The 13,393-nt window shown below is 39.6% G+C and overlaps 1 protein-coding gene across 1 annotated transcript in view; it reads right to left on the minus strand.

The window, feature by feature from the left end:
- Nucleotides 1-13,393, minus strand: part of kn (EBF transcription factor knot) — a 311,766-nt gene that overhangs the window by 19,112 nt on the left and 279,261 nt on the right. Inside the window, exons 12-13 of the mRNA XM_083134627.1 lie at nt 8,286-8,472; nt 4,525-4,710 (exon numbers count right to left, since the gene is read on the minus strand). Coding sequence (XP_082990753.1) covers nt 4,525-4,710; nt 8,286-8,472 — 373 coding nt within the window. The remainder of the gene's footprint in view (nt 1-4,524; nt 4,711-8,285; nt 8,473-13,393) is intronic.

Raw genomic sequence — 13,393 nt, forward strand, 5'->3', positions numbered from 1 at the left:
ATTTCTAAATAGGATAAGCCACTCATTAGCAATTGAATAATTCTGTAGCTTTTTCCATACATAACTGGTTTATTAAAATTTATTCACTTCAGTATTGTAGTGATTATTGTGATTCTAGAATGAATATAAAGTTGATATCTCGCATACCATATTGATATTTGAAGATAACAGGTATATAAAAATTGTAATGAAATAAAAAATGGGACACTTCTGGAATTTCAATGCAGAGCCAATTAAAACTATATTATACTGTCTAGCATACTTAAACCCGAATGTTTATGGCTGCAGCAACATAAGCCTTCCACCTGTCCCTATTTAGGGTAAGATCAATCCAATCTTTCCCATCCTTGCCGATTTCTTTTAGGTCAATCTCAACGTTATCCCTCCATCCTCGTCTTGGCCTTCCTACTGGTCTCTTACCATCAGGTTTCCCAACAAGAATCCTGTAAACTATTCTTTCCTCTGCCATTCGTATCACATGGCCTGCCCATCTAAGTCTTCTTGATTAAATTATTCTAATAATAATTAAAAATTCGAAATAATTTATTGCGTTGCTGAAGGAAGTAACGCTAAGATGATGTTTTTATTTGTTTATTTGGAGATTTATTAACCATACCCAGGTCGGGATTTGTATACGTATGTGGAGACCCGGAGCTGCAGTCCTCAAGTTCAACCTAAATTCTGATCTAATCTTGATCATACCCTGCATAATTTTGAGCCTCCTAAGCCTAGAAACTACTTTTAATCATGGAAGTATTCATTTGATCACAGTTTTTGTTTCAATAGCTCTAGTAATTACTTTCACTTTCTAATGACAAAATTGGCTTTTTTATGGGTTGATAATATGTGAACATTTCTAGCATTATATAATATTCACAAGTAAAATATACATGTTATGAACACCAGAATACACTTATTTATCAAATCATTCATATGTATCCAAGTATATGTACTTATTGAATTTGATTGGTGGGCAATCGGGTGGACACAGGAATTTTTGTGTGGGTGCTTGCCCACCCATGTCGCCGTCCCTGAGTATGACAGCTCAGCTCATTAACCGATTGGATGGTTGTCGTCAGATAGCACCACCTTGTAAGGCAACTGCGTTACGTAACTATGGAGCTATTTATTTATTTGCAATCCACAACATTTTTGTAGCAAGTTGGAACATGCAAGTGGCGACTTCTTTTCCACACTTTGCACTACTAATCGTGGTTACTGTGATAGCAGATTATGTGTTCGCTGCGATACTCACGGGACTGCTATGCAAGTTCATCAATTAGATTAAACGCAACAACAACAAATGGGTAAATAATTTTTAGTGTACGGTACTTCTTATCGCACGAAGTCAAACACTCTCTCGATCAAGCGCCGTATTTCGTCGATTGACGTCATGTTAAATCCTTTGGTTATTATTTATGCTTGCGATGTTAACCTAATATACCTAACCTAACCACGAAAGCATTCCACCGCGCTTTCGTCAAAAGATGAAATACGACGTTTGATCGGGAAGGTGTTGGACTTACGTGCGATGAGCCATGCTCAAAAGGTTGAGCCACGTGGGCGCTTTTGTCGTGTCATCTGCTTCGCTCAGGCGGGCAGCAGGAAATAAACCAGGGGTTCCCAAATTTTTCGTTTCACGGCGCCCTTAATTTTCAAGATTTTTCCGCGGCGCCCAAAGTCAGAATATAGGCCTATTTAAAGCCGCGTTTACACCGAATGTTACCAACAAATGTTATTAACTTTTTGTTACCAACACGGTTAACAACGGATGTTGTCAACAAATGTTGATGACCAGAACACTAGTTTGACTTTATTTTTGTTAATAACTTTTGTTAACATTTTGGCTGCATGACCTCAGTTGGCTGCAAGATGCCGACTGTGGAGGAAGTTGTACTCTCTGTGGCAGCATGTGTCATTTTGGTGCAAGAGAGAAGACCAAGAAGATTTTGGGTGAGACCTTCACTGCTGGCAAGAGCTAATTATAGCGGAAGTGATTTGTTGGTTTTTGTCTTTTATTGTTTATAAGTCCCAAAGAACAGGCTTCTCGCGGGAACAATTCAACTAAGTTCAGCACTTGATCCTTTGACCACTCCAACGTGTTAGTGAAAATTTGCTATAAAAAGATACCGTAAATGTGTGGATGCAAGAGGAGAACATTTCCAACGCTTCTTGTAACAACGACGTGTTTATTCTAATTGTAACAGTCCACCTAATTGTACGAGCTTATTTCATTACAGTTTCGGAGCAAATTGACAATACCGGAAGTATCTTCAATTGCTTTTAAATTCGGCATACTCACTAATTTTGGCCTCGTAATCACGAATCTGCAGTTAAGATTTGGCGGTCACGTCCAGAAATTGCAAACTAAGTCGAAAAAAGTGGGTCCGTTAAAGGAGTAAACACCGCGGTGGCTCAGTCGGTAACGCGTCTGACTACCATGCTCAAGGTCCCGGGTTCGATCCCCGGCCGGTTCAAATCCGGGAACTTTTCTAACGGCCCCGGCGCCCACCCAGCGTCGAATAACATGGGTACCTGGGGGAAACCCTGGGGGGTAAAGGCGGTCAGGGGCGTGATGCTGATCACATCACCCCCACTCACGACCGGATCAAGAAAGTGTGGGGCGTTACCCCCACACCCCCTATACGCCTTCATGGCGTGGTGCTATGCACAGGGGAACACTTTACCTTTTTTTACTTTTACAATTATTTTTTGCAATGATTAGCGTTTCAAAACTATGTTTACGATCACCCTTAATTTAACTATGCTTGCCTTGCCTTGCCGTGAATTGTTCGTGGGACAAACATATTTTCCACCTTTACGCAAGACGCCATTTTCTCACATGCAAATGAGCGCTCCATTCAACGGGTCTCACTTATTGCACAACACTTGAGTAACGTTGTGTTATGACTACGGTAGCAAGACCGTTGTGCGGAAAGGAAGACGTCTTCATATCAGAAAACATGGTTTCCATGTTAGTGTATGGAGAATCATAGCGGTAACTGACAAGCTTATTTTGCAATTTCTAGACGTGACCGCCAATTTTTAACTGCAGATTCGTGATTACCAGGCCAAAATTAGTGAGTATACCGAATTTGAAAGCAATTGGACATACTTCCGGTATTGTACATTTATACCACAGTTTCCAGTTACGCGGATGTTGCATAGTTTGCCGTCAAACGAGCTCTCGTTGTCAGGTATGCTTGCCGTGACGATTTGACCGTGAAAGGCACTGTATTTTGTACCAATTTTGTGATAACATACCATGTATTTCAATAGCCTGATGTAATTCTTGTATGTTTTATAGTAAAGCTCTTGGTAAATTGATGCATATAGTTACAAACTAATATTAATCAATATGTCGGTATCGGTTGGAATGTGCAAGAGTATTGGTATGGGTATCGGTTCAGCTCTACTGGTATTTTAAATTATTTATAATATTTGCTCAACTGGAGTTTAAGTAGTTAAACAGAATAGGATACCACCATATGACCATCAACGCATTCTCTTGCACATAAAACCGATAAGGCAAGATATCTTAGTCACTCATAGCACAGTATGAAATGCGCCTTATAAATATAATTTTCTTCGAAATTGTTTCTAGAGAGAGAACTGATAGAACTCTAAACCCCAATATCCTTTCTTTTAAATGTTAACCTAACCCTTTAAATCAACTTAAAATGTTAACTTATACTAATCCTGCGAATTGTTGCAGAAAACCACGACATTCAGTGCCATCTATTGACGCTTCTCAGAATCTATCTTGCGCTACACCCAGTCAACATAGCATAGCCTGTCGTATATAAACAATCCACTAGGACAGAATAGCACTGAATAATTTATATGCACATCCAGGAAATTCTTTACGAGGATTCTGTGGATTTTGCGGTTACTGACGATTTCGAATCCGAAGTGGAAGTTTTAAGTTAATTTTCATTAATTATTCTCATACAGTGGCGGCGACTAGGAGGCCAGTTGCTTCCCCCAATTTTTGCCCCCGCTCTATGACCTTTAATGCTAAACCTTGTCTACCAAGCGGAGGCGGCGATAAGGTGGCGTGGAGGGCAATTGTCCCCCACTTTTCGCCACTTTTGCCCCCGCACTATGCTAAACGTTATCTACCAATGTAAAGCAAACTATCCTTGCACTTCCCAGTTTTAGAACACAATCGCCGCCACTGCTACCAAGCAAAAGTAAACTGTCCTTGCCCCCCCCCCCCGTTTGACACCCAATCGCCGATACTGTTACATATGTTTGAAGTTAGTAAATGTTATTACAATGTTTATTTTTTTCTATCAGGAATTTGTTACAGAAAATGTGAGGACATGTATTATAATATTATATATCTATGGAAAGAGGACGTCTTGTAGAATTCGGAATGGTTTGGCAAATAATAACAAACTTAGCAATATCGATTATCTGAAAAACAGCAAAAAAAAAACATCAGTGTCCGTAAAGAAACAAGGTATTTTTAAGCCAATCCGCATATAACCACTAACAGATTGAGTGAGAGTCTCGACTTACTTGACGACGAGTTGAACAGCCCAGCCGGCGAGCCTGGCACCGCCATGTTGCTCAGCTGAGAAGCGGATGTGTAGCTTCCGTTCATGGTGGTCCCGTATGATGCACCGTTGGAGGAGTGAGGGGTGGAAGCACTTGAGCCGTACCCCCTGGGCGACACGCTACTGCTCTGACCTCTACCGTACTCCTCTAGAAAAAAAACCCTATCAGTAAGACAAACAGTAAGTAAGGTGAACTCAGGAATTGGGAACATACAAATCATAATGTGAGAGCATGCACACTTCATTGAAACCTATTTACAATGTTTATAACTTGTTATGAGAGGCAAAACTACTAATTTCCAACGTCCAGTCTCTTTTTCTTTTAAATTAATGTTAATTCGTATGTACTGATTCTAATTCAGTACAATGTTGTATGTTGTGAACGTGTTACTTGTTCTGAATATTAAACTCATGAACTGAATTACTAAATTGAGGTAAAGGTTCCATGAAATAGCTCTGTGAAGGGTCTTTCTAACTAGGAATTGTACACGAATAGAAAGTGCTATTTCTATCCATTTCAAATAGGCTTTGGTTGCGTATACAGGGAAAGAACATGCTCAAAACAAGGAAATAACGTGCTTTCCTGTAAAAATCAAGAAAATGGCCGGCCAAAGCACGTTCTTTCCCTGTGGTCTGCAAGAATGAGATCAACGTAAACAAAATCACGTGACTTGGAAGAAGTAATTGCTTTGCTATTGGTTAATATTGAACTCCGGCTGTCAAAAGATACATTGACTTATATATATAATTCATAAAATAAGCCCCTACACTTTATTGTAGTATCTCATACAAGTGATATGGGGTTATCATACGCACTTCTATATATACACATAATATTTCCACGTGCAATTCCTGTTAACAGCTGCAATTAGCCACTAAACGCACGGCCATGAAAATAGGCGGCTGGGCAGAATTGCGCTGGTGTCACATATGGGAAAAGCAAAGCGAGAGCGGGGCAAAAGTCGCTGGTTCCCGCGCACTGGGTGGCAACGTCAACCGGGCTGCGTTGCCTAGTTCGAGCGTCTGGTCGACCTCTCTTTGGGGCACTTTTGTGTCATCTCTGACCTTTCGAGCAAATACTGTCAGTTTGCAGCACATGGATTACAAAGACCAACTCTAAAAATATCATTCTCATAAACCTCCGAACACTTGTGCTCCGACGTGGCAACAGCGCAAACGTCTGCCACCCGCCTAATTTCATGCCCGTACGTTTAGGGTTTCCGAAAAGCCAATTGCATTTGTTTACATCAATTTAGTTCTCACAGCAGATGGAGTTTAGTGATGTTCCTACAAATTGTTGCAATAATCTTACTGAAATAATTGATGTGGGAGCTCAAGGGTTGACAAATGAAGCGAAATAGAGATGTTTACAAAAGAGTAACGCTGAAAATATGAAAGACAGAATCATCCCATGGTTTAGTGGAAAAAATCCACAACTGGGGGCTAAAAAATAAAAATTATTCGTCTTCGTTACGACATCCTTGGTTCACACTGTTAACCGTTGGACCTTGCATAGGTTATGATGAGTATGAAGTATACTAAGTGAGGTTAACGAATTCAACAAGGAACAGATTACAAGAATAATGGCGATATGCATGTTTTCAGCTTCAGTGCATCGTGTATGTCTACTTTATTTAACGTAAATTATGTATATTTTTAACTGAAGAAACTGTGAAACAACGCTACTGGTTCTAGCGCCATTATGAATAATAGTTCAAAAAGACAAAGATAGATGGCACGATATATTTTAGTATAATATGTGCATCATAACGCATTAGAAGTTTATTTCATTAGGTCAATCTTCCACAACAAAATTATTTATGTATCAAAGTAGCCTAAATATATATTCTTGAATATTGAACTTCCATTTTGTGTAAATATTTTCTCCTTTTTATAAAATATCTCGCATTTTAATGATCACTATGCTATATAAAATATTTTGTTTGGAAATGCATATTTGTATATGTCTGTAAATGTGTGCACCACTTCGTTGTCATCCTAATAAATTTTTATTTGTATATTTTGTTAGAAAATACATATATGTAAATGTATCAGAGCTGAAATGGTTCAAGCTTTGCCCAGCATTCTTATTATTAGCTCTAAATATATAAAGGTAGTGATTGCTACTACAACTGTTTCAAGAATTTCCATTGGCTTATAGCTTTTTGGGGTTGTAAATAATCTGTGGTGGTTAGGTTAGGCTTGTTGGGTTTGGTTCTCTTAGAAGAAGAAGAAGACGACGAAAAATGGTTGTAGCAACAATACCCACCATACATAAATAGAAAAACGCTACAACAGATACTTAGAGTGTATTAGGTCTTGGTGCTTGTTAGAACCTCAATGAAATTACCAAGTCTTGTCGAAACTGGTGTCGTCCTTTTAACACTTGAAGGGTTGTTAGTTTACATATGAAGCTCTGCTCACTTCACGCCATCTTTTTTATCAATCTATTTACAGCCAATAACTTCAGTATAAGCATTGCAAAAATGTATATTGGACCTTCTGGGTATTGATGTAGAGACAAGGAACCAATTGTTCACCAATCAGGATTCTGGCTTCAGTAGTTTATCGATCTCTGAGAAATTCGAGGCGTCTACTATCGGATTAAAAATTGTGAATTCTCGAGTTTGGATTCCAATTCAAAATTAACCAGTAGAGCCACATATAAACGAGATATATCAACATTTAGCTTATCCAATTCTGCGTTAAGCCATGGTAACCAATTTTTTTTTTTTCGAGTTTGCCTTCAATTTTTTGTAGCAAAATAAGTCAATCAGTGAATGTGGCAACACCGCACGTTCTGTCGCTAACCGACTCAACAACGATGATGAACCGTGGAAACTGCGGGCTGTTACTGCGAGTCGAGTCGCGACAGCGCGTGCGGTGTTGCCATGTTCACTGATTGACTTATTTTGCTACAAAAAATTGAAGGCATACTCGAAAAAATGTTGGTTACCATAGCTTACAGCAGAATTGAATTAGATAAATTTTGATGTAACTCGTTTATATGTAGCTCTACTGGTTAATTTTGAATTGGAGTCCAAACTCGAGTATCCATAATTTTTAATCCGATAGTAGATTTCCTCAGAGTTCTTCCACCCAGCAAGTTCTCCATGGACCATATTAGTGCGACGTCACGCTAGAAGATTCAGACCAAACAAGGCAATCATGTGGTTCTAGCTCCTTCAAAAACACTGAATTTTCCATCGGAAGGGGTAGCTTTAAATATTGTGACAGCAGTTATGAAACAACATTGTGATGCGTATCGTACATCAATGTAAAGAAGAGATTTCGAAGAATACGTCTATATATAACACATACCTTGCAGATGAGAATGTAAATAATAAATGGAGTAGGAAATCGAGTAATGCGAATGCTCCTAACGGCGTCCGATCTTTATAAATGCATGATTTTTTTACTCCAGTTATTCTCTACCTTATTCTCTGTAAGGTATGTGTGATATATAGACGTTATCACATAAATCTTATCTCTACATGAATGTACTATGCACATCACAATTTTGTTTCATAACTGCTGTCAAGAACATTACAGTTACGATGGCAAATTCAATGCTTTTAAATAGGAGAAAAACACGGGTCAGATTTGTTTGGACTCAAAATGCTTTGCTGTGACGTCACCACTAATATGGTCCAGTGAGAGGATGTGCTCGGTGGAAGGAGTGTACACTATCTACGATAGAGAAACAGAAGGAGTTTTATGCACCTTCAGTCCACTGACCGTTTCCGTTCTCCTGGACACTGACTGCGAGTTGGCCGGTGTAGGTGTTGAAGCCGGACATCGTGTTGTTGGTCATGGCCGGAGAACGGGGTGCTGTGAGGGCCAGCTGATTGTTGCGAGGCATGCTGTACAGCGCCTCCGCCAAATCTGCGGCCCGTTTCAGAATTATTTCCTGGAATGATAGAAATCAAATAATATTAAGTCTCGCGCATTTTGCAGGGAGTTGACGATTTATTGTTTGTGTCGAAATGGTTGGACTTCTGATTATGCTCAGTGCTCCTGTTAGAAACAATAAACTGAATGAGTAGTGCCAGTAACTTGGTCTCCTTTCTTATGCTCAAGAACAGTTCGAATCAGTGCCTACGAAGACTCAGTCTCTGTCTGCATTAAGAGGAACAGTTTGAATCAGTGCCGAGGAGGACTCGGTCTCTGTGTACAATAAGAGGAACAGTTTGAACTAGTGCTGACGAAGACTCATTCTCTGTGTGAATGAAGAGGAACAGTTTGAATCAGCCGGAGAAGACTCAGTCTCTGTCTGAATTAAGAGGAACCGTTTGAATTAGTGCTGAGGAGGACTCGGTCTCTGTGTGCAATGAGAGGAGCAGTTTGAACTAGTGCAGACGAAGACTCATTCTCTGTGTGAATGAAGAGGAACAGTTTGAATCAGTGCCGAGAGAGACTCAGACCCTGTCTAAATTGAAAGGAGAAGTTTGAATTTGTCCATGTATTCAGACAACAAATTGTATAGTTGATGGTACCGATTCTCTTTCCCTTTGATCTTCATAGAAGTAACTCGAATTACATGCAGTAGAGACAAAAACGATGTATATACATCTATGACAGAAAAATAGATCAGTGAATGCAATTTGTCCAAGTCTTTTGAACTCGGAGTCAAGTTTTGATTTATGTGGGTAAATCTTAAATAGCAAGTTATCAGAAGTCCAACCATATCGACAATAGATTGTCCTAGCTTTATTTATGTATCATAAAATTAAATTCTAATTCTTACTGTTAAAATACACATAATAACTGATTCTGAAAACATATTACATAGAATGTGTTTAGTGAACAATTTCCCGTATTCATGCTGGACATAAAAACGAAATTTATCTCCTTTGACCTTAATTGTCCAAAATACATGTGTCTGTATGGAATATAGTGTAAGTGTTCTGACAAAATATGAAAATCCGCCTCAAGTAAGCATTGTATCGAGGCATGTAGAGTCTTGATTGAGCCTTGATACGTCTCAACAAGGGTACTTCTCTCATTCTGATTTCCTGTCTCGATTTTAGCAAGATTGTCTCGTTGCCGTCTCGTTTTGATTTATGCGAAGTTCTCTCCTCCTCGTTTCGATTTGTGCAAAGTTATCTCGTTCTCGTTTCGATTTGTCAAAGTTCTCTCCTCGTTTCGATTTGTGCAAAGTTCTCTCGTTCTCGTTTCGATTTGTGCAAAGTTCTCTCGTTCTCGTTTGGAATTGTGCAAAGTTCTCTCGTTCTCGTTTGGAATTGTGCAAAGTTCTCTCGTTCTCGTTTCGATTTGTGCAAGGTTCTCTCGTTTTCGTCTCGATATTTGCAAGGTTCTCTCGATCTGGACTCGAATTTCGAGTCGAATACGAGAATTGTCTCTGTACCCTCCCTATACCAGAACCTCGAGGACAGCCTTTATTGGTGCCGAAGGAGCCAATCAATACGATCCCCTAAATCCAAGAGGCAGGGGGAAGACGTCCGTCTGTCATTCCACGCTCAAATGTCTGAAGACGAATTCCTCATTCGATTCCGCCAAAGTTATGTAAGATTAAGGTTCCCATCACAGCTAAATGTCGAGCGGGGAGAGCGACAATGATCCCGCCCGCATAAATTATTCTCCCTCGGAAGACAAACCGCCTTCGCCAGTGGAGATTAGTTCGTCAGACGGACACCGTGAATATTTCAAGAAGTTTCGCGGAAACTTGTAAGAGAACCGACCTGGAGGATGGGGGGGAGTTGATTTCTCCGTGGAAGCCGTCTTGACCGATGTCTGCCGTCCGGGGAACTAACCGGAAATTTAATTCAAAGAAGGCGATGCAGCGTGATTGGAGAATTGCTAATTTCTTGACTACGAGCAACGTTTTCAAGTTCAAGTTTCTGTCATCGTGAACACTGAATTTGCATTTTTATTATTTAAGTCACCTTTCTTGTGTTTTTTTGGTTAATCGCGACCATGTGGATGAATAGATGAAATCGATAAAGGAACGCTCACAAAGAAACACCAATTCTCACGCTAGGGATTGAACCCAGGACCACAAGTGGAGAGACTGCGGATGCATCACTCAAGGCGATTGGCTGACCGCCTTTGCGGAGCGGTTAGCACAGTGCGCAACGACGTTAGGAGTCCCTGGTTCGAAGCCCAATCTGGGCATGGGTGTTCTTTCTGAGTGACCTTCATCTATTTCATCACATCATCACTCATACACATCGTCGCGATTAGCTGAAAGTGAAAGAAAAGCGAATTAAATTAAACCAAATCGATCAAGGATACTGACCAACACAATTATTATTGTTTTTGTACAACTATCAAAAATATGAATTTTCGTTCCATTAGATCATGATTTCAAATTTGATTTTAGACCCGACCTCAGTAACAAAGTGGTTATCACGGCGCCCTAAGACGCCAGGGGCCCGGGTTCGAATTCCAGCCTGGGCACGGATGTTCTTTGTAAGTCTCTCTTCATCATATCATCATTCATCCTCAGCGATTCCCAAAAGTGGAAGAAAAGCATAGTCGAGTAACCTAATTCAATCATTCAAATCTGATTTTAGGTCTGTCCTAGATGTGTGTGTGTGTGTACATAGACACACAAACATACACTCTAACAATACATAAGCCGGTATATAATAACTGTGTGGTGTTCTTGTTGTACAGATGCAATGAAGTACAACAGTGATTTAACTGTTATTTACCTCTTTGATACTCCGAAACTAATATCAGATCTCATTCTATTCTCAGCTCTTTGAGAAATTTGTATGTGTGAGGGGGGGGGGGGCTTCCAGACCGAAGCGACACGTGTCACTTGTAAACCTAATTTTAGAAATAAATAGATTAGCTCCTACCGAATTGACACAAGCTGCAACCGAGGAAGGACATGCTAATAAAGTATCGCACTGTAAATTATACAAAGCTATGTAAACAAAAGTAAAACCGGATATGGAACACATTAGTACATCTTTGAATATTGCTTACGTCATCACGGCTAGTTTTTGTGAAAATGTACCTTTGTGGTTGATAATTTCTCATGGATTGTAGAATTCGACATTAATAGAGTGTTTGTTTAATGACAGCAGAACAATGAAATCGAAGCTTCATGTCACAGATAGTGTTTTATGTATATTCCATTTATTTTATAATACAGTAAAACCTCGTTAATCCGGACCCCGATAAGCCGGACTTCGCTTAATCCGGACAGGCAAAAAAAAAGCAGAATGCAAGGTTTTAAATGTGGCTAGAAGTCAACAATCGCATTCGTCATATTGTTGTTACATTTTACTGTACTGTATAGTGTATTTAGACCTATGCCTTTTAAATACACCATAATAAACGTGCTTTGTTGCTATAAACTGAGTTGTAATGCACTTTCTACTGTTGTTTTAGGTTATTTCAGTTAATCCGGACTTTCGTTAAACCGTTGAACTTATCCCCCCCCCATTAGTCCGGATTAACGAGGTTTTACTGTATTAAGAATGTATTCCCAGCGTACAAGCTTAAACCCGAAATTAGATCCACTAAGTTTGTTCAGCTGAACCTGCTATTAAATACTGTATTATGTTGCTAGTATAAGTAGAATTGAAAACAGTAACAATAAAATATCTATAATCTGTTTTCACGGATGTAAAAAAAAATAGATCCTTAATTCTTCAGTTTTGATGTTAAAAGTAATGGTTTATGATTTACAATACTAGGCATATGTAACGAAATTGCCTGTTTCTTTTCGTTTATGTGCGTCGTGCTGTCATCTAACGGTGTGAACTCCAATGAAAACTATTCAAAACCGGTGACGTAAAACGCCGCGAAATTCTCCAATATTTTCACTGAAATGACACTTACTTGTTAGTCAATTATATAGATTGTTCTAAATATGTGCTTATTTAGTACGTTTTACATACAAAATAATTCTGAATTTTAAATATGTTTATGTTTTAACTTACGGCAAGCAACCTAACCACACTAAGTGAGAGTTGAAAGTGTTAGATAGACCTACAATATGACTTGGGAGCCGCGGAAAGATCCTGAAACACTAAGGGCATCATGAAATGAAAAGGTTTGGGAACCGCTGCTCTAAATCTTAAGCGCTGATTTAAGAGGGGGAGACACTCTCTGTTTCTCTGAAAGTGCTTACATTGATGTAGGCCTATATTTGTATCCCCCCCCCCCCCCCCCATACTTGTCAGCTCTTATACTCTTAGAGCGTTCCATTCCTACCACCGTTCCTGAGACTTGCCTGGCTCGAAATGTCTCTCTTCTTATCATACACTTGAGAAATGTGGAGTTCCGACATTTCCGACACCGTCATTTGCGACACTAAGGCAAAAACTGGTTTTTCCCCGTCATAAGCGACACTGCTTGGATTTTCCCCTACGATTTCTAATTTGTTTACCAGAATTAGCAACATTTGCGTGCGTGCGGCAGCAAACAATTACAAACCAGATCCAGACGTGAGGCTGTGTATAAGAATGTGTTCAGCTCTGGCTTACCTCCCTGTGGCTGACGTCGATGATGGATGGATGTGTGTGATGGAAGATGCGCCAAACCACGACACATTGAGAAAATTTTTGGATTATTTCGTTTAACAGTGGATGAACAACTCTGTTTTCGACATTTCCATGTGGAACTGCAGTCGAGGGATGGAACCATACAGTTAATGTATTGACGGAAAAGTCAAGTCCTAACGTGTACCAATTAGTGAAGACTTTAAGATTAGAAGCTGTGTACAACGACTACTTATGTGAGAGGATAACCTTGAATCTTAGAGGGAAACGTAGACGACGTCAGTACATTACATTAGATGAGAGAATACAAAGAGCGTTTGCAGACTATGAAATGCATAGAGATCTTACGCG

Source organism: Lepisma saccharinum, chromosome 1, assembly GCF_977018435.1.
Source record: "Lepisma saccharinum chromosome 1, izLepSacc3.1, whole genome shotgun sequence".
Classification (NCBI taxonomy): domain Eukaryota; kingdom Metazoa; phylum Arthropoda; class Insecta; order Zygentoma; family Lepismatidae; genus Lepisma; species Lepisma saccharinum.